The sequence below is a fragment of the Poecilia formosa genome, unplaced genomic scaffold (genome assembly GCF_000485575.1).
Source record: "Poecilia formosa unplaced genomic scaffold, Poecilia_formosa-5.1.2 Scaffold60, whole genome shotgun sequence".
Lineage (NCBI taxonomy): Eukaryota > Metazoa > Chordata > Actinopteri > Cyprinodontiformes > Poeciliidae > Poecilia > Poecilia formosa.
In genome coordinates, this window is record NW_006799999.1 from 889,902 (window position 1) to 912,427 (window position 22,526).

The 22,526-nt window shown below is 39.2% G+C and overlaps 2 protein-coding genes across 2 annotated transcripts; both read left to right on the forward strand.

Annotated features, from left to right (window-relative positions):
* Positions 1-573: 573 nt before the first annotated feature.
* On the forward strand, positions 574-3,883 carry LOC103139356 (ATP synthase F(0) complex subunit C3, mitochondrial-like). Its single transcript, XM_016672412.1, has 6 exons — positions 574-684; positions 950-1,042; positions 1,999-2,070; positions 2,829-3,028; positions 3,448-3,581; positions 3,654-3,883. Exons 2-5 carry the CDS (start codon positions 1,004-1,006, stop codon positions 3,560-3,562), a joined length of 426 nt encoding a protein of 141 aa, XP_016527898.1. The 5' UTR covers positions 574-684; positions 950-1,003; the 3' UTR covers positions 3,563-3,581; positions 3,654-3,883.
* A 273-nt stretch (positions 3,884-4,156) lies between these two features.
* nsun3 (NOP2/Sun RNA methyltransferase 3) lies at positions 4,157-10,826 on the forward strand. The gene is made up of 6 exons (XM_007553921.2): positions 4,157-4,982; positions 5,850-5,953; positions 6,038-6,552; positions 6,924-7,078; positions 9,314-9,435; positions 9,582-10,826. Exons 1-6 carry the CDS (start codon positions 4,851-4,853, stop codon positions 9,949-9,951), a joined length of 1,398 nt encoding a protein of 465 aa, XP_007553983.1. The 5' UTR covers positions 4,157-4,850; the 3' UTR covers positions 9,952-10,826.
* Positions 10,827-22,526: the final 11,700 nt, after the last annotated feature.

Sequence of the window (22,526 nt, forward strand, 5' to 3'; positions counted from 1 at the left end):
GTTGCTGCCATCTTGTGGCAGACTATGTTGAAACGCACAGTAGTCTTTTATGCAGAGACAGAAAGATAAAAGAAATGTCACATGAAGGCCACATTTGGCTTTTCAAACATATGTTCAAGCTATTCAGTACAACAATGTAGGTATGTGTTGTGTTCAGAGTTTGCATTAGTGATTTTTATGTCTTTAGTCTCGTCTGAACATCCGACAAAATACTTTTTGGATTCCAGGACATGTTCGCAACCTTTTTCTCCCCCTTTTTATATTGTTTAAGTGCACTGAGTAAAATATTGAAAGATACAATAACTGGATGAGAAATTACAGAAAAAACTAAACTCATAGACAGTTTTCTGCACAGCAGCACAAGCTTGCTCTATTATCCTCCAAGCTTTTATGCCAAGTTATAAACGACTGTAACAGAAAACGCCCTTGTGTAATTCAATACATTAATTATTTACATTGCTTGCTTTAATTATTATTACATATATCTGTTATTTTATGTTAATCTTTCTCTACAAAGTGCCTCTTGATATCTCGGAGAACAGAAATAGGTCATGTAATTTAGTAGCCTACCTGTTGGAGGCAGCAGTGAGCTCTTCATGCCGTTTGTCTACCGAAAACCCATAAGACAAGTCGAAACTTGCGCATGCGCCTACCTCTGGTTTGTTCGACCTCTACAACAGACCGGTGAGTGCTAACCCTCCTCCTGAGAAATTGAGATTCAATGACTTTTATAAGCTTTTTGTTCGACATTTTCCGGCTGTATTATCTGCTGCAGTGCTTCTTCTTGTTGATTAGTAACCATCTTCTTCCTGTAACACTGTTCGGTCTTTGCATCCGAGCTTGACCTTTTTGCGTGTCGGCTCAAGCCGAATGATTAGTCTAATCATTCACCAAACGAAGCTGACTCATTGATATAAGCTTTAAATAGTTTCATTTATTTTATTTGCAGACATTAAATATCCACTGGCTGCTCAGCCTCATCTGAACCAAACGATACATCGTGATGTATGCCTGTGCTAAGTTCGTCTCCACGCCCTCTCTGGTGAGTACACTTGAATGAATGGCGTCTAATCAAAGTTGCAAACGCTAAACAGCGCCTTTTCAGAGCGGGACAGAAAGCAGGTGTGTTGTTTGCTGTCTGTAAGGACAGAACGGTCACTAGCTACTATGCAGCTAACGCTGCTAACACCCTGCCACCGAGCTGGCTTTGACCCTCTGCTAAAGTCAGCTGAGCTCACACCTGCAAGGACGAAGCAGTTTCACTCAGGCCAAATCACCACCCGTCTAATGTAGCCACAATGAGAATCGCTGTTTATAAGTTTAGACTGATATAAACATACTGTACATGCAACCAAAGCAAATGTATGACGTATAGAAAAGGCCCAATTCGAGTTACAAGTTTTGTTGTTGGAACAGTTGGTCCAAAGTAACTTTTGGTCAATGTTGCTATTCGTGGGTTAAATTAATTTACGAATTAATATATTTGGATGTGTATATTTAAATTGGACGGTAAAACGAGGGTGTTACTACCAATTTAACGAATTAAGGCCAGATGAAAATGGAAAACTCTGGTTAAATAATTTTTTTTTAGTTTAATAATTTTACACACGTCCTCTAGCAACCAAGCAGTTAATTTGGAGACCCAGTCCACTGTTGGGATTTTCATTTGAAATGAGCGACAACAAAAATTGGGGAAAACAAAACAAAGCTAAAAAAATAAAAACACAACACCTGACAAAGCTTTTTAGTGAAAAAAAGTCTTTTTTTTTTTTGTCATTCTCAGCCTTCACAGTTTTGATTTTTTGGTTGAAGATCACGCATTAAGACAAATGGAGAAATGATAATAAAAAGTAAACCAATCATCTTAACAGAATAAAAAGACAAGAAACTGTTAACATTTATTGCTAGTCTGTCTTGAAATAAAGATGTCATTTATCTAACCTTGGATATTGGTCTTCTATTACTTTTTAAGTTTTTTATCAATCTCTTCCTTCACAGGTCCGTGCTGGATCCCGGGCGCTTTACAGACCCCTCTCAGCGGCAGTCGTGTCTGACAGCAGGAAAGCAGAGGTGAGGACAGTCTTGATGCACAGGCTATTTGGGCAGTGAGAACGCATCATAGCAAATTTACTGTGGTTTCACGTGCAAGAAGAGTAAATGGAGTACTGTACAAGAATTGGTGGGGAATGATTCATTACTCAGGCAGAGATTTGAATGAAACAACTGGACACTTAACATTTAAATACATGGTGGTAGATGCATTTTTCCTTTGGGAATTATGTAAAACATATTAAGTTTGCTTTTAGCTTTCTATAGCTAAAATAAATACTTAAGCTGAAACAAATGCCACCTCTGCATTAGCATGTAAGATTACCTGAACCTTGCTAAAGTTTAAAAATCCTTTGTGCGTCTCTGGTTTGAGTTTGATAGCAGAGGCAGACAAAATGCCTCCATTTCATTTTGCTAAGGCTAATGCAACCTGAAGAATAAGGTCTGATGTTATTTGTGGCTTATTTTCAGTCTGATTAATCTTATTTAAATAAATCAAGACTAACATAAGACAACTTATTTAAATGTCAAGATCAAATACAGATTTTTATTTTAATACATTCCATTCAGGATATTAGGAGTTGGCTTTAATCCTCATCCAGATCAAAACCCTAAATGAGATGCTAAACACTTGTTTCCATTTTTAGTATATTTAGAACTACAAAAACAAAACGGGTGCATTGAAATGACATTTTACCTTTTCTAAATTGCCTAAAAAGACTACGTGGAGTTTTGTGTAAATATAGCTTTTTGTTTTATGTTTTCTAAAACACTGGCAGACTGCCTCACTCCTGGCACCACAAAGTCCTGCAGCCTCCCAGCAGCAGGTGGCAGTGCGGGGATTCCAGACCAGTGCTGTGAGTCGTGATATTGACACAGCTGCAAAGTTCATCGGAGCAGGAGCTGCCACTGTTGGTGTGGCTGGATCTGGAGCTGGTATTGGAACTGTGTTCGGCAGTCTTATTATTGGATATGCTAGGTATGTCTTAAGGATGTTTTTAATGCTTACTACATGTTGTGCTTCATAAAATTCTATCTAGGCCTGTTTTGACCTTAGCAAATATTTTCCTGGCCAAGAATCTATTGAGACATATTTTGTGGTTCAAAGTTTTTCAGCTTTCCTCTGTTGCGAGTTTAGAATTGTACATTTTCTATAAAAGCTAAATAAATGTTCATACTCTGGATAGAAGCTTCAGTACTTGGTATCCATCTTTGGGTAGGATCACAAATCCTTGTGACTACAGTCTTGCAGATCAGGAATTGCGAAAATATTTCTTTGTCATTTAGTAGCTCTTTTTTGGTCAAGAAAAATGGACATAAGAAATATTCTATTTTCTAAACTATTAAGGTGTAGTTTAATTACATTTAACTCCTGCTTTCCCCCCATTTTCTCAACAGGAACCCGTCTCTGAAGCAGCAGCTGTTCTCTTATGCCATCCTGGGCTTTGCTCTGTCTGAAGCTATGGGTCTCTTCTGTCTGATGGTTGCATTCCTCATCCTTTTCGCCATGTAAACACCTTGTGCGTGTTTACATGGCACCTTGTGCCATGTAAACACGGACCTTTACATGGTCCGTGTTTACATGGACCATGTAACACGGACCATGTAAAGGACACATCATAATGTTGACAAGAGTCAGCAGTTGGAATAAAAGGATGATTTCAGCTCATTTTGTCTAAATCTTATCAGTGTTTATTGGAAGATTGCTAACCTGATGTTGAGGTTCTCTGCTAAACTCAAATCATTGTCATGATGGGTCTAAACTGTGTATTTAATTGAAAGGTTTGGCAGCAAACATGCAGCCTGTAATGGAAGTAAAACACTTAATTCTTAATTTGTTTCTTGTGTTTTTCATAAACCTGGTGTAGGATACCAAAGATACTCCTCCGCTTCCGGTTCCTCTTACGGGTTTTCATGTGACTGAATCGGTCAGCATTATTGGCCAAGATTATGTGTACAACAAATTAAACTTCAGATTTCAAGTATCCACAGCACACAGACATACAAGGCGAAAGAATGAGAGCAACGTGCACAGGTTTTTCTAGCCATTTAGTATAGAAAAGAAAAACATGTCTTAAATCAATCAAGTTTATTTGTATAGCACATTTCAGCAACAAAGCAGTTAAAAGTGCCTTCTTTACATCATAAAAACACAAAAGTGAAAAGTTTAAGGCAGAAAATTATACTAATGTGCTTTCCATAGTGGTCATTAGTGACGAGGCTTCAACCATACTGAGTGGGGCAGCAACAGGCAACCATGAAAATGTCGGTGAGGAAAAAAAAAACATGACACTTATTTGCCTTAGTTTTGAAAAATGAAGATTTAACCTTAAGAGAAAAAAAAATCTCAGTGAAAATTGCCTTTTCGTCTTGTGCTGAAAGTGAACTACTTAAACGTATGTAGACACAAGAACAGAATACTGCGCATATTTCATTTTCAACGAAATGTTGGTTCATGCAGATCCAGTTTTCAGATTCGCTCAATTTTTCTTGATTTTTAGCGACAGAATTTCACAAACGCACAATACGAACATCTATGATAAAACATTCCGAATTAATTCAAGAAATTATTTTACGATTAAATGCACGTAAACGATAGCTAATATAAAATACTGGATAACTTATGTCCGATTAATTCGAAATGGAACTGTGTTTTGTACAGCTATGGGGGACGAATTTAATGAACGTACCATTCAGGGGTCACCTATTTTTTCCCAAAAGATTTAAATGAAAGCGACCATTTAGTAAATTCATGGCATGTCGAGGTTTCAACAGTGCTTCCTGTTCGGTGACTTTACATCATGAGGAGGAATATTTGTCTGGAACCCAGAACAGCAGGGACATTTCTGCGGTGGCTGTCTTCGTTTCCCTGTCGGCCTGGTCCGGATGGTTCTTTATGGAAAAACAAACAGCAACGATCTCTGAAAAACAAGGTAATCGGCATGAGCGGCTTTGACGAACTGTGTTAATTTTAATAGTTTTAAAAGTTTAAGGTGATATACTGTCTTTGTAACAGCGCATGTAACAAGTCAGTTTGTTAAATTATCAAGTCTTTCTAAGGGATATATTTGATCTGAAGTTTAAAATTGAAGTTAAAATTTGTACTTTTAGATGTTTTTGCTCCTTTTTTTTCCAAGCATTTCTGTACCTTTGTTGTGTCCGCTGTTTCCCAGAGTTTTTTAGTCTCCGTTTCCACCAGGAGGCGCTGGTGCATTACGATGTTTAAGCCTGGAAATAAGCAACATAATATTAACTTCAAACCTGAAGTACGTGTGTTTTCATTGTAAACTATTTATAAAAAATACACGATCAAGGCTAGATTGATTTGCACTGGTTCCGCAATGCAAAACAGTAACCATCTTTATTTCGGTTTAGTCTTTATAAAATGCATCTTTTAAAAGGGCATAATGTGAACAGAAAAGGCAAAGACGAGACATTGATTGAGAAGAACACGGATTAATACAAAAATTATAAAAACGTCATACTAACCTCAAAAGAATAAATGCATAATTCACAAAATGAGTTTAAGAAAATAGCTCATAGTCCGCTAAAAAGAAAATATCTGCAACCAGAGCAAAATAAGACAAATCCCACATGTATTTTGCTATCACACACAGGAGGACAGAGTGCGGAAAAAAATGATCTCCATCTCTTAGTGTGAAGAGAATCGTATCAAGGAGACATTTAGGTGCCACCATGTTTACCAGGCCATCTTTTGTGAAGACCTTTATCTAGATTGCCAACATTGTAGTGGATGTTCTCTTTTATTGTCTGTATGTTGTTTTTTGTTTTTGTTTTAGATAAGAAACACGGGTAAAAGCAGGAGACTGCCATGTCCAGCAGTCCTCAATCATTTTGACCAGCAGTACAGCGAAGAACTGGGAGACTTGTGGGCCTCTGCAAGGTGAATTTTATCTTGAATGATTTACCAACGTTCTCCCGATCAGTAGATAAAACCATCGTTCTCGTCTTCCCCTTTGTCTTGCAGAGCAGTGCTGCTGGACCCTCCGTCCTGGCAGTATGGGGTCATGTTAAACCGCTTCAGCTCCGTGACGGCTATCACACAGATTCTTCTGTCTCAGGGCTTTTCATCAATGCTCCCACAAACGGACGTCTCGGAGCTGCTTCATAACAGTGACTCTGCTGTGTCTAATTCTCCACGTCAGGAGGGAAAAGACACTCTCTCACCTCATTTCTCAAAACGCCCTCCTGAGGACGTTGGTCTCCTGCCCTACATTACCTCTCATGCATTCAGTCAGGCCCGTCAGTCTGAGCGTCCACCCAAATTTCCTCCTTCCTCATTACAGTGTTACATCCACCCACACCCCCTGCGATTTCCCTCCCCGACCCACCGGCCTGGCCAGCTGAAGCAGTACTACCTCCTGAATGCTGCCTCGCTTCTTCCTGTGCTGGCTTTGCAAGTGAGAGATGGTGATAAGGTCCTGGATTTGTGCTCTGCTCCCGGAGGCAAAGCTGTCGCCATAATGCAAAGTGCAACTCCAGGTAAACAAGCAGCTATGACAGGAGTTTCATTATATATCACGGACAAGGGTTAGCAGGAGTGCAATCAAAAGAGATTCATATGTTGAAATAATAAAAAAAAAAAAAACGATTTGTGCATTATTATCTGCACTGATTAATTATTACAATAAAAATGGATTGTTGCTGAAAATTTGTCATGTTTAGAGCTTATTTATTACCAATTAAATGCAAGAAAATCCTAATTCCTGTGTATTATTTGAGGTGTTTTACAACGAGAGCCTTCCACAAAAACCCTAATGCTGAAATGTGTTGCAGAGCTCCTGCAATGATCAACTCGTTTCCTATCCTATTAACTACGGGTAATCACTAATTCAGCCTGTTTTATGTTGCAGCTCTTCTCTGCTGTAATGAGCCAGATCCTCACAGACGGGACTGGCTGGCCAAAACCCTGGAGTCCTTTCTGCCTCCCTCCCTGCGCAGCAGAGTGATGGTGTCTGCGCAGGACGGCCGCGTCATCGGGCAAAGCGAAGCCGGTTTTTATGACAAGGTGAGCAAAGTACACCTGACGTATTCATGGCCACTGGTAATTGAATTTTCTCCCCGCATCCAACAAATTAGGGTGATACACTTTTTATTTTCCAATTCCATGGTAACGAATCAATGAGAGCAGCGAGCCTTTGAACAGAAGCTAATAAACCCCGCAGAAAAAGAAGAAAAGCATTTATTCAAAACAGAAATTGAGAGGAGGAAGACAATGGCTGCGAGGAAGTGGCTGAGAATGGAGCAGCATCATAAAAAAACCCCCCCAAAAAAAAACAAGGCAGAGCAGAGAATGAAAAGGCTTACTTTTAACCGTCTGAAAGGTAGATGTGACAGATTGTGCTGCTGTGTTATAACACAGATACAAGATTGTGGAGTGATTCGAAAGTCACCTTTAGAGGTGGTCATTAAGTTATTGTATGTTAATGTGTGTAAATCATATAAGAAAAGTAAGAATAAATGTATATGCACACAAACAAATGTAAAATATCTAAAAACATGTCTTAAATTAAAAAAAAAACTATATAGAGAGTGATGTCAAACTAAATGTGGATTAATCATGTGAACATGCATGCTTTGTAAAACATACCTCATATGTAGGTAATAAAATCGATTAATGGGTTAATTTTCGATCATTTAGAGAAAGCACACATTTAAACCGTCAAACATAATTCATAAGTTCTACAAAAAGACTTTTAAGAGCTACTGTACATGGTGGATCCACAGAAAGCAAAGGGAACCCTGCAGCTAAACAGGAGGAAGATATTAAAATGCAAAAGTCAGAAAACCGAAAGCTGGAACAGGGCCAAAACACACCGGATCTGTTTTGGTGTCAGATCCAATGGAAAAATCAGGCCGGATGACATACACAGCAATTAAAACACTGGGTTTAATGTCAACATTCTTTATTAAGTTGATGTTTACACTGGTGAGCATTTCCGGTACAAACTTACTCGCTCTTACGAGTCCGTTGGTGCGTTGACGGAGCGTTGCGTCAGAGCCAGATAAAAAATGTGATCAGAATGCAAAAGAAAGTTGGATGCAAGTGGAGTTTGGACCTTAATACACTTCTACACAAAATGCAAACGTAATAACACTAAATAACGCCAAAACAGAAAAACAAGACTGTAGCAGAAATATGGATAAGTTAATATTATTCTAAATGTTCACGTTAAAAGTCCAGATTAAGAAAAGAGGCACTTTGTTTCAGGTCAAATGGAATATGTAATGACAAACTGAATACTGCTGTCAGAAAAGAAAAGGGATGCAACCTGAAGATATATAAAAATCAATGGGAAAGTTGTTGTATTTTAAGCTATTTTTACCTATTTTATAAATTCAAATTAGGTTTATATAATACAGGGATTACCCAGGACTATACTGAAAGAAATCGATATTGTTACTGACTTATGCATGTTAGTGATTTTTCTCAAGAGAAAAAAGAAAACAAAGGTCAAACTTGAAGTAAATCTCCAATGTTCTCAAGTTTATTGATTTTTCTTTTTCAATCATTTTCTGTTTCTATATTTAGAGAGCTATTTTTTCCATACGTATACTTCTGTATTTTTTTTTTTTTTTTGACAAGTGATTCTTTGAAATGTAATTGTTTTTAAGTATGTTTCACTGAGAACAAATGCTTTAAAGAGTTTTGTGTCCTGTCAGTGTTTTCTTTTGTTTTGTTACTAAACTAAAACAGAACAACGATTACCTGTGCAGAGTGGCTGCCTTCATAGTTTTTTTTTTTTTTTTTTTTTTGCCAACAGTGCTGCCATTTTCTCCCTGGCTGCTTCCTTTAGATTTCTCCCCAGCAGATTATCCACCCTGTCCTTAACATTCTCCTCTGTCACAGCTGCCTTTCTTCTTTTTTCCCCCTCTTCCAAGCCAGCTCCATTTCCAACGTCCTTTGTCCACCAGATCCACCTTTCTTCTGCACATGTCCAAACTATTTCAGCTTTTCCTCTCTAATTTTGTCCTTTGTGATCCATACGTTTCTTTTCTGATGCAACCTTCCAGACTTTTCCAAGCTAGGACTAGGAGTCCACTGACTTACCTCCTCCCTCTTTAGCCAACACTAAGCTCTACTTTATTAACAGTATGAAGTTGTTGGGGAAAAAAATAACCCGTTTTATCACGTCTGATGATAACTTAGTGTTTTCAAACATGGCTTGATACTTTGCTCTTGTCTTTATCCGTATAAAGAATGACTGTGACTCTGAGCTGTCCATATTTCGTGTTGTCCCAGGTTTTAGTTGATGCTCCTTGTTCTAATGACAGGAGCTGGCTGCATTCTAGCGACATACACCGGGGGCAACAGAGACTAGAAGACAGAGCCGGGCTGCCAGAGCTACAGACTCAGCTTCTAAGGTGAACCCAATAACACCAGACATAGAAAACACCTGCGAGGTGTACTGCTCCTTCAGAGCAGCTGAAACATAACAGTTTTTGTACTGTGTAAGATCGATAAAGTGTGATAAAAAAGAAATGAAACGCTGTTTGTCTGCCTCTTATAGGTCCGCTATATCTGCAGTGCGTCCGGGGGGTGTTGTCGTCTACTCAACCTGCACACTGTCGAGCTTGGAGAACGGTGCTGTCGTTGAGGCGGTGCTGAAAGACTTCCCTGATGCTGAAGTTGAAAGTCTGTGGGGAGAGATCGCTCTGCCTCTGTCAGAATACTTTGCCGTTATTTCACCCCCTGGTCAGAAACAGGCAGAGCCCGAGCCGTCCCCGCATCCGCCGATTGGCTCGGCGTCCGCTTCTCATCATCAGCTCGGCATTCTGGTGGTTCCCCAGCCCGGCAAGACCTGGGGGCCAATGTTTTTGTCTCGAATTAGAAAAAAAAAAGGGATAGAGTCTGACCTCCAGAACAGAGACGATAGGTGAAATGCTACTTCTCCGAGTCCTGTATCAGTTCCAGAACGTCTTTTAGCACAAACTACGCAAAGAAGTTTAGACATTCCGACGTAAGCACATCAGAGCGTAAAGGTTACATAAAGTTTTTAAGGTAAGGAACACTTTAGGTGCAGTCGGACGTTCATCTGTCTAAGAGTGCTGTGTGAGATTTTACATTTAAGCAGCAAATAAAAAGCAAACATGGCTCTCATCTCTCATTCTTCAGAGATCATCATCAGAGACAGATGTATGTTTGCTGAATGCTAATAATCAACGTTTAAAATCGAGATGCAGCAAATGGTCGTGTGACGGTAACAGAGCTGCTTTTACCCATAAACCAGCAGGAAATTCTAATTAAGGCTATTAGGATTGTTTTAGTTGTTAAAGCTCAACTGTTTGCCATCCAGTCTGAAATTGGACCAGACTGTTTTTGTTTGGATCAAAATGATTTATGTGAAGCATTTGTTATCCACAGACGCTGGAAAAGACCTCAAAAATGTTGGATTATTTACATCCAACAAAGATCTACCACTCTTTGTCGGTTGTTTTACTCTGTAAAAAGAAAGAAAAATGCAAACTGTATTGTTTTACAGGCAAAACATTGTGGTTTTGTCATAATTCTTGACAAAATGTAGATATCTATACGTTGAAAAGTGGTAGACAGTTAAAAGTAAGCCGCCTTCACACATGTGTATATAGTTAGTATTTTGTTGCCCCTTTTAAAGTAGATAGGTTTTTTTTTTTGGAGTCTTGAATTGTGTACACAAACAGAAAACTTTTTCTTTAATAACAGTTGAGACATGAGTTTTCCAGGAAGGAGTCTTGCTGTGCATCATTTTCTTTTTCCGTTTCTGCCATAAAAAAAACCCCCCACGATGCTCTTTTCATGGTAGTAAAATGTGATGAACATTTTTTGCTTGAACCTTCTCCAAATTTCAGACACAGCTGAATGTGAAGGAACAAGACATACTAGCCCCATCCTGTGATGATTTATCTTCATGAAGGGGCTTTATACTCGTTTCCTTTACTTTCTGGTCTTCAGGCGCTCGCTTTTTTCCTGCAATATAAATCTTCTATGTGAAAAAAAGTTCCATTAGTTACAACAATGTAACGTTAATGTTTATTCATAGAGTCGCTGCAAAACCACCGACTGGCATCGTCCCTCAGGAGTCATTCCACATAGAGGAAACCTAAATATCACCTCAGCATTTCTATATATTGTGACCTACGGAACATCTTTAGGAGGCAACAAGCTATTTTTATTGTAAAAACTGAAAAGTGGCATAAAGACTGTCTCGCGAAGGCGCAGGTTTAATAAGATAAATCAGTATAAATAGAAACGTCACAAAGATTATCTGCTCCTTTTTTCCTGCTCTTGTCTGAATGAACACAGGTTTTAATTTTCCCTGTCGGTAATCTTACATCTATCAGGCCTGTTATTACACTGTACCTCCTCTCAGTGCAGCGGAGAGACGATCGTATCATCTCTTGTGGGTTATTATGTTGAAGGACTGCACTTGAGTCATGCTTGAGCAAAAAGTAGACACAGTTTCATCGCGGCGTTGCAGCTTTTCATTAGACTGTAATTGCTCAGGTCTGAGGCAAAGGTGCATTTCAGGTAAATGCACGTAGTTCACATCCTGAGCGTTTCAGGACTGAGAAAGTATGCTGTCGCGGAGGTAGCGTTGTGTGGAAACTCTGTGCACTCGGATATAAAGGGCTGGTGTTTGAGAGCAAATCCCCGTGAGACACAGTCGTAGAGATGATTGCTGAAATAAGAAAGCTGCGAGAGCTTCATAACAGCCTCATCCACCGCTTCCTTTTGGTCATATAGACACAAGCAATATTTGCTGCACTTATATGGCTATTTTTGTGGACTGCCCCAGTTTTTCTTTACTTTTCCATTTTTTTTATGTTTTTTCATTGAAAAGCGACTCCCTGTCTGAAACGGGAGCGCCATCGTGCCACGAAAACGGCAACACCGATTCAAATCGGCCGAGATGTGGGGATCATGCGAAGCTTCATTGGGGTTAACTATGTTGCTGACCTTTGAGTGAACCCTGGTTTGTTGATGGTGCCCATATTGCTGCGTTTCCTCAAGGGGAGAATCTCTAAGCAGCTTTTCCTCCACTTCAAAGGCAGCGAATGTAGGCCTGCTTTGCATAATCAGGTGGAGAGCTGCTTTTTGCCAGAGAGGCAGGAATTAATTTGTGGCACCACCAGATGTAATCATTAAAACCTTAGTCATTGACAATAAAGGGAGAAGAAGAGGGAAAATTAGAAAAGGAATTGTAGAACAGTAAATGGAGTTAGAAAGCAATGCGGAGTGCAGGATGGTGCCGAATGCCACAGGAAAGCATAGCAAAGCGGAATAATCTGAGCTCAGCTAGGAGTTTTTTTTTTATCCATTCTGGCAACATTCTCTGTTTGGACATGCTGGCATGAAGTTAATCCTTACTTCCCTCCTAACCATTCACTACGTGCATTTCATCATATTGGTTGTGTACAAAAAGTTGAAGTAGCGTTCAGGAAACGGATCCAAATTTTAAGATACCACATGCCAACAAAACTGAAAGCCACTTAGTTATCTGTTTCAACATGACTCTCACAGCCTCTGGGTGTGCGAGGGCCCTATCGTCCAGTTTCATTAGCGTTTTTAACAGCAGGGAGCTGTTTTTCAGAGAGAGAAAAAGAAAAGAAAAATCAACTGAAGGGCAGTTTTGTTGGAGAACAACCTTATTTCTCCATGGGATAGATTCAGCAATGCGTCTGAAACATTCCTCTGAGATTTCAGTCCATGTTGGCAGGGACAGCAGCTGTTGCAGAACCGTCGGGCTCTGCACGATGCAAACTTCCCATCTCACCAAAGGTGCCCTGTTGGATCCTGATCTAGTGTCGGCGGGTTTTGAACTTTCAAAAGGGAGTGGTGTACCTAATAAAGTGGCCACTTAGTGTACACTCGTTAATATTGCTACTTTTAATTCAGTACCTGCGCAGCTGCAACGCAATGCGATGGGCGTGCTGTTTGTAGGATTTTTTTTTTTTTTTTTACGGCGAAGCGTTTGACATTGAATGACACGGACAGCTAACAAGTGTGTTTATAGATTTAGTGCCTTTCGGGTTATACATCGCTCATTTCAAAAGCCATCATTGGTCAATATTCCATCAGTGAAAAGGAGAGCACGACTGCTGCTGTTGATTGATTGCTACGCCACTTGTCTTGAAGGAAAAGGTAAGAAGGAACCCATGCTGAGGCTCGTCAGACTGTGTTGTTTTTTTCAATCTGCAAATAAAAAAAAACGTCATCAATAATCAACCCTCGGTACTTTGAAATTGAAGACACGGCTGTGCAACGCCCAAACAATTACAAATCCAACAAAGGGAAAGGACTTCAATTTACAGGTTCTGCACACCAGAACATATCAAGTCATCCTTACATGACATGACCCACTGCCTATATGTAATTCAGATAATCCACAGTTCAGAATCAGTGTCGGGATTTATTGTCAGAGACTTGGTGGGTGAGAAGAAAACTGTTCCTCTTGTGTTTTTTGGCCTGGAATTGAAGCACATCAGATGCCATCAACGTTAGCTCTGACAGACAACAGCAGAGGAAAGTTAATGGGACAAACTAGAAAGAGTATCTGAACCACCTTCAAGATAAAAGAAAAGAACAGAAATACCTGCTTCTTTTATCTCCTGTTTGTCATGTACAGGCGGGAGGGGGGAAGAAAAAAAAAGTGTTTTGTTGTCTCTGCTCAGACCTTAAGTAGAAGGGGTGGTGATCTAGCTTGAGCTTATTCATCCGCAGAAAAACACGGGAAGCTAAACTCACATGATCGTCGTCAGGAACTGCAAAACCAGTAGGACCCAAATACGATCTATCTTTGGCTATGTGACGTATACAGAGGAAAACAAAAATTACTTTGTTTTCTCATTTAATGTGTCATTGTGTCTAAATTGCCTGTCAAAATCAACAAATAAGTCATTCAAGAAATGTCTTGTCATGTCACATGATCCAAGGTTCAGATCAACTGAAGCACAGAGAGCAGAAAGATGCTCACTGTGGTCTGTAAACTAGTGGCTTTGTTTGCTACTTAGCGCTTTCACTGCAGATCAAACTGAAAAATTCAGGATTTCCTTTTCACGGAACGGTTTCAGCGAAAGGTAAAATGTGGAAAGTAAGTAAATGGAAATTATTGACATTTTTTATTATTGTTATAAGGTCTTTCTTGGACTTGTTCCCTTTTATTTGTTGGCCGACGTCATTCAACTTATTGCAGCTGTCATTATTCTGTCATAATCATATTGGGGGTTGTGATGGCAATTGGAGAAGAGGTGAAGGTGATTTTCTTTTTGGGGTTTTGTTGTATGGTTTTAATTCATAATTATGGCTCAAACATGTTATTTTTAACCATTTTTTAAAAGTATTTTTTATTTAATTTCTGTAAATAATGTTTCTAAACCAAACCCTGACTGTAGAAAGCATGTCGGTACTAGATTGTCTAATCCAACCTGTCTTTGTGTTTTTGGTATTTTATCAAACTTTGCTCACAATTTCAATTCCGGGGGGGGGAAATAAAAAAATAAAAAGAGACAATAAATGACACAACAAGTCTGATTGCAGTGTGGCCCATGAAAAACTGTAGCAACAGAGATGTTTTTTTCTGCCAGTTTCTCTTTTCCAAAGATTTCTGAGAGCCTCAGCAGCAGCCAGGAAGGAGACATCTATAACACCGGCACCACAAGACAAAGCGCAGGCTTAACGGAGTGAAGACAGGACAGATTACCTTGGCCTAGACATTCATTCAACCTTTGAAGAAAAGGCAGAATTGATCTGGAGACATAAAACTAAAGCCCTGGACAGAACTGTAGCAAAATTTGATTTAGAAGAAAATGACCAGGTATTCTTAGCCTTAAGTATTGATGTGTCCCTTTCCAAGTTAAATACAAAAAGTAAAGGGCCAGCCGTCTAACGTGATCTGAATACATGACCCTTTAGAAGTGAGATTTCATACCGCTGACTGCTTAATCCTTAAACACATCTGCACTGGGAATGGATAAACTTATGAAGAAAAGGGAAGCATTTAATAAATGTATCTATAAAATGTCATTGTGCAGCTTTATAAAGTATAAAAAAACAGTCCCAACTTATTCTATCAAGCATTGTTTTCACATTTCTAATTGATAAATTCATATGTTTTTTGTTTGGAACAGCTAGCTTAATCCAATTCAAGAAATCCCTCAAGAAGAGTTGCCAGAAAACTCCTGCACTGACTTGGAGCCTAACATCTGGCTGTATGTGTTAACGCGTGGGGGTCTCACCTATGTTAGAGGCATGTATGCAGTGTGCGTCGTGGATGGAGCTGTAACGAGGAGGATACGAGCTCTAGGAGGAGGATGAACTCAGAGCAGAGCTGAGAGAGGTTGGAGATCCCAGTAATGACTGAACGGAGCGTCTCAGAGTGGGAAGACGGATGAGGGCTGCAGACGAATCGTAGCGGTGCAGGTGATTATCGTGGAGAGGTCTGACATGGTGTGGTAAATAGAGAGATCTGAGCTAATAAACCAACAAAAGCTACAATAAAGGAGCACAAGTAGTGTAAATGAAGCATCGAGTTTTACTTTTCGGCTTTTTTTACGAAAGCTTATCTTTCTTCACAGACGTTTCTGTTAAAGTAACAAATATACAAGCAAAACATTGAAATGCCCTGGTCAGAGAGGCTTTTAATTGGAAATTATGCATTATTAAAGAAGGTGGCCTAACGATAGCTGATTAGCTGATTTACAGACTGTGTGAGCATCGCGATATTAAACACACTCAGAGTTTATATCGTGTTACTCTTCTCGGACGTCTGCCTGCCTTTCTGTATCATTACATTGATGGCATCTCAGAAACGCCGACTGTACTCCTCATGACATTCAGCGCCACTTCTCCAGGTCAGGCGACATCCCCAGAATAAAGGCATGCGGTGAGGCCCCGTGTTAACTCTTGTTTGACCCCAGTATGAATCCCTGTGATACGTACACCCAGGGATGAATTCCAGTAAAGTTATCCTGAGACAAAGGTGCTTCATCTTAATTTTACCTCAACTCTGTTCATCTTTCCCTCTTCAAAACCTTGCTGAAGTGGACACGCCTGAGGTAGAGGAATGGCATGAATAAAACATCTCTCACCTTCAGGACAAAAAAGGGGGGAAAGAAGTCAGTGAGGAGAATAATAAAGGTGCTCATTAAAACTGAAAGATTTCATAGCAGTGTTTAGTTTCGGTTTCGAAAACATCAGTAGCAGCTCTTAATCGAAGCGCGGCGATGGTTGCGGCTTCTCGCGGTGAAAATTCACAGATTGATTTGAGGCATAATGGTGCCCTGCCGAAGCTTACCCTTACAATGCTCGGAATGAATATTTGACAGCCTATTCACATTTCACATCAGCACGAAGCACTTACAGATGATCCATTTATTATTCATATTCTCTGTGTATGTATGTGTGCAGCTCTGAAGCAATGCAGCATGCCATCACTTGCACTGTGCTATTTTTCCTCACACTTTCTGTTTTCGCAAAATTTGGGCAGTTTGCCTTTGCAATCTGGTGATGACAAAAATACCCAGTTCTTTTGCTGGAGTAAGCGCATCACTTTGGCTCTTCTAATTTTACAACAACAATGTTTCAAAGTGTTGGTTTAAAAATAACTTTGTGGGGGATCTTTGTTAGCTTCTGCCAGTTTTCTTGCCAGTCTAAACTGCACTTCCTCCAATCCACCTCTTCGGAGATTATTTCTGTTTTCGGTAATTTTCTAATTTCCGGTGCTTTTAATCAAATTACCTCAAATATTAGATATTTTTTAAGTCTCGCATAACTTAATGGTGGCAGCAGGCTAAACAGTCAAGTACCCATTACAAGATGTTTGCCCAGGGGTCCATTAATGTTTTAATAAAGCCACTTAAAGACATAAAACAAAAATCTTAAGGATTCACCCTCTGGGAAAACTTAAGGATAATCTCTTTGCCTGAAGTCTCGTATAAAAATACTCTCTATACATGCCAGTGGGAAGGGAAGTTTTTTTTATTGCACCTGTGTGAAAGAAAAAAAAAAAGTGTTAATAATAACAAAATAAACATGCAGCAGAGACATGAAAGGTTACAACCGCAATGGGACAATTAAGCAAATGTATTTCCAATGACAAGTTAATCTGATGGAAAAGATTTGCATTACCTTTATCTTTATGCAAAGACTTTTGTGGAAAAAAATACCTCCCCAATTTAATAGTCATTTTGCTTTTTAGTGATGGCTTCATATTTTTAAGGTGAAAAGTTATCCAAACCAGCCTGACCCTGCGAGAAAAAATAACTCCGGGACGACCCGACCTACGACCGGTGGTAACAAAACCCCTGATGTTCTTGATAGCTGGGACTTTCATATCGCCGAGGAGCAGAATAAACTCCGGACTTTAAGCAGGCTTCTCTCCAAAACTTTCATTTTGTTTTCTTTTTAAGGCGTTGAAGGGTGGACCTGCTTCTGCGGCTTAGTTTGTAACCCAAGTGTGTTTATCTTAAAGTTTGTTGATGTCCTGAACATTTTTCATTGTAACAAAAACAGCCAAACAGAAGAAATGTGCTAGGGGGAAATACTTTTTCACCACTCGATGTATAACACAATAAAAAAACAACAAAAAAACAACAAAAAAAAAAACAAGGGAAGTTTGTTGATCTGTAAACCCCGGCCAATAAACCAACCCTGATACTCATATGATCTTAACAATGGTCTCTGTTGGACAGCGCCATCTCGTCTTCAGGAAAAACATTTTCTTTTTTTTCTGAAGACTTTTGACCAATTAGCTTAACTTCGTGGCAGTCGTGCTGACCTGGCAAGTCTTCCATCTGCAGAAGGTGACACAGAGGCCAATGCAGCACATAAACTATTGTAAACAATAAGGCAGATGGCAGAGAGGAAATGACTCCTATTTATTCCCTCCATCAATTTTTTTTTAACCTGTCGCCTCTGCACTTTCAGGACTTGCTATTCTCTAAGTCTCCTTGTCACCAGATGACTTTTTCCCTCTTCTTTTCTCAGCGTCTGAGTAGCTGGCTGTTCCCCTACCACCTCCCTCCCCAGCCCTCCGCCTCCGCCACCCTCCCCATCTCAGCGTCGGGCTTTGATCTCGCCAGCCCCAGCACACAGGTAGACAGTGATGGTGTATGGCTTTTCTCTGCCTATTAATGTCTTAACTCTTACTCCTGCTTTTGCTGGGGCTCTACTGAGACATCATTTCCCCACACCATACTGTGTAATGACAGGCCTGGACACCCTTAATCACACCATACTGTGTGTGTATGCATGTGTGCGTTTGTGTGCGTGCGTGTGTGTGTGTGTGTGATATGAGGTCTGGAATTCAGGAAAGCTGAAACAAGCAGTGATAAGACGTGATGAAATCATTGCCTGTTTGTCTTTATAAATAATGCATGGGACAGTGTTATTAAAAGTGATTTACTGTACAAAAACACATCCATAAAAATTTCACAAAAAAAAAAAAAAAAAAAAACTTTGATGAACATTCAGCATTCAGGGTATTGAAGACTGTATTAACGGTCTAGTAGGGTGTTCTGGGTTGACGTCTAAATTATTGAATCCACCTCAGAAGCAAACTTAGAGCCAAATCCTGATCCAGCCCCTTGTGGCGTTTTGGTTCTGGGCTCACGTTTCATGGTGGCGACTTTAATCCATTTGATCACAGCTTGGCTTCTGCGTCCCACTTTTTTTTTCTTTTTTTTTTTTTATTGAATGATGCGATCAAGTGCTCTCTCTCTCTCCATGAGGCAGAAGGAAGCGACGAGACTCAGCTCCAGCAGTTTTTTCCTTCTTTTTTTTTTTTTTTTTCCTTTTTGCAAATGCAATACTGCGATCTGGTGATGTGAGCACGGAGCAACCAGATTTTTATAAAGTAGGTGAATAATGAGTCGCAGCTGGTCCAGCCTTGCACACCAGGCGCTGCCAGTGCAATAAGGCATGCTCAGGAGAGGGGTCGGAGAACAGGCAAGGCTGCCTGCGAAGAGACAGCATCCAGGACATTGACGAGGTAATTCAGGCGAATATGCATCATTGTGGGTGCCAAGATTGTTTTCAGACTGTCACACAAACAGAGAAGAAGATGTTTAAAAGCTCAAGATGCACAGGGACAGCTATTTATCCGAGGCCATATTGTGACTAGGAAGAAATGTAGCAATATATTTAGAAATATACCTAAAGCCAGAACTATGTAGATATGCATTTTGAAAATTCTGCAGGATTTATGACTTTCTTTTCTGAATACAAGATGGATGAAAAATGGGTGTATGATAGGAACCTCAAATCACTAAAAGTTGAACTTTTCAGGTAACAAAACAAAACAAAACTGCCTTCCTTCTAAGTGTAAGCTTACACAATCTGATCAAAGCCTAATGATCTTTTCAGTCATTTTTAAATCGATAAAGCTGATTCTCACATGTAAACAAAACAAGACTAAAGTGCAGATAAAAAGTTTCCGCCCCACCGAGCCAAAATGAAAGCTACGATATTAAAACTCTCACGTAAGACTCACATTTTGTGTGAAAAAACAATTCAACAACTATTCGCTTGCAGAAATAAAACATAAAAAAATCCACCTTGTAGAAAATGTTGAGTGATGGCGAGTCAAGTCATGTGTTTTAGAATAATTCAAATCAGTTTATTTTAGGAGTAAATAAGTAACAAAACTGGTGAATTTCATCATATTTTTTCCTAATATACCTGAATTATTCAAACCAGCAATATGTCAAATGTGACACAAATATGTGACTGTTCAACTTGTTTCCTCATATTTACAATGGCATAACACAGGTTTTCCAATAAACCCACTTATATTGCAAGACAGAAAACTGTCTAATATTAAAACTGCACATTCAAAATGACCCGATCATTTAAGTAAAACTTGATCTCTTAGGAATTCAGCTGATTGTGTCAAGTCATTAGTGCGACTCTGAGGAAACAGGTTGCAGCATTTACACGCTGGCTGCCGGTTTTCTGAAGCAACAATAGAAAATGTAAATCAAAAAATGTAAATACTATAATATTTTCTAGAAATAGTGAAGCTTTCACATTGTATGTTTTAGAAGCTGGAAATAATTTGCATTACTGGCAAAGAAATTACTAAAATTATTGATCATCTGTCACCAGTGGAACAACCCATTAAGTTGGCGTTTGCATGAAAATTCAAAAGACATTGTTTAACTGTAAGGCTTCATCGATTTATACCATGCTAAGTTTAAACTATACTGACCAGATTCAGGGACAGTAGTATATAAAACTCGTATCACAATCTCATCCTACAAGAGGTTCGTTTACTCTTTAGTTCTTTAATCATCAGCCTAAACCCGATGTGCCAGTTCTGCTTGTATTGTTCCACCGGCTCCCTGTTGACTGAGTGAATATTATCAAGAAACAAAAAAAATTACTCACTTCAAAAAGCAGTTATTAGCTGGCTTTGAAGACTTTGCATTAAAAAAAAACAGATCTAAATGAACAAAATTCAAAGTAGACTCACAAGCTTTCATCTGACTGCACTGTGAGCCAGTCTTACACCACTTCCACTCATCTCTCCTCTCCTCTCTCTCCCTCTTTTTCTTCTCTCAGTCTCTTCATCTTTCTGTCTCTCTTTCCTGGAGTGATGGCTCAATTACCATTCCTCACACTCAGGCTTCAAAAGGGAACAAAATGGAGCAGGGTTCTATGAAAAAAAAAAAAAAAAAAAGACAGAAAGAAGAGACTTTTAATTTTTTACCCCCCTTCTCTGACTGTCAGAGTTCACAGAGCTCTGTTCTGAATTATACCAGTAATTTTAAAAGATTCCAGGGCAGGAACTGAGCTATGGATCAATTCAGTGGAGCTCAGTGCTCAATGACGGACGAGGGAGCTAAAGTGTGAAGAAATATAATGAAATCAATTAGCGCTGACCACTTCGTTCCTTCGAAATGATCTGAAAATACTTTTATTTTAATTGTGTGTTTTAATAAAATGCACAATTTAAACCTCATCCGTTTTCTATCGAATAAATTGGTATACAGTCGTTTACGTCAGCTTGTCCAATTATTTTCTGACTGCTCATCCTTCTGCCTGCCTTCATTCCTCCATCTCTGCGTTTCTGATGCTTCCCTTCCTTTCCCTCCTCCTAATCCTCTCTTTCCCTAAGTGCTGCAGCCTGGAGCCTCAGGGATCCACACGACTTGATTGTGTTTTGATGTTCTTGTGAAACCTACAAGTGCACTCAGCACTCAAGACCTATAACATACGTTTTCAAGGCTGTTCACCCAAAGGAAATGGGGATGCAGGGAGAGAGCGGCGGAGCATTTAACATTGCCGTTGTAAACACAAAGACATAAGCAGCTGGGTAAGTAGCCATAAATACACATAAACCCCAAATACACAGGAGGGAGGAGAAATACATTGACACAGAATTTTATTATTATTATTTTTTAAATCCCGAAATTGGTTGTCACCATAATTTAATTTTTTATTAAATTAACACGCAGGTCCTAAACAAAAATATCAGTCACAATATCAAGGCTTTCTCTTGCAATAGATTGCACTGACATTGGAAATGCCTTACTTACTAACCAAATAGGTGGGTAGCAGTCCACATACCTTCTATATTTTAATTTTACTTCTCTTCCTTATCACCTTCAGTTAGACAAATACTTTTTGTTTTCTCAAAGTGAATAAAATCTAGATATTTATAAGACAGACTTATTCATAACTTCAAACTTTTCTTTGTCTGGAACAGGAACAAATCAATGTGACTCGTGGCTGATGGCCGTAATATTACTGTTGGAATCAATGAAGCCCTTTTATCTCCTTGAAATCAATAAGTACTATATCTGCCGAATGCGACTTTGTAAATTAAGTTAACCAAAGTCGTATTGAATAGGTAGCTAGTGAAATAAAAATGGTTTACACTTTTGTTTTGCAAAATCAGTAAAACCATTACCAATGGAGAGCTTTCTATGTAAATGAAATCACAGACAATGAAAACTGAAAGAAGTCATTCATGGTTGGCGTGCATCTGGGCTGTGGCTTTCGTTTGTTAGGAAAAGGAGAAAACAATAAATAGGAAATATGTGTATCGTTTTATCACAAATCAGACGTTCCTATGCTTGTGCTATGCTGTAACCCACCCAACTTTACGCTTAGATATGGAAAAATTGGTATAGGATATGTTGAATAAAGAAAACATATAAGAAACATAACCCTGAGCAGCAGCTTCTACTAAATGATTTTGATTTTCCCATTTTCTCCTGAGTTCTTGTGGCCATTCTGCATTGAATTGATGACTTTCCCAAGAGTTTCATCCAGAACTGTTTTTTTTTTTTTTTTGCTTTAGTGTTGCTTTAAGTGCAATAAACTAAGTAGATTTAAATAAAAAATAAAATAAAGTACGTAAAACAGGCTGAAGTGTAGAAAAGAAGCACAGAGCAGCGGAACGAGAGGCAGAAACAAATATCACGATCACCTTTGAGTCCCTTGTTGACCAAGTGTGTAACTAAAGCCCTCACAG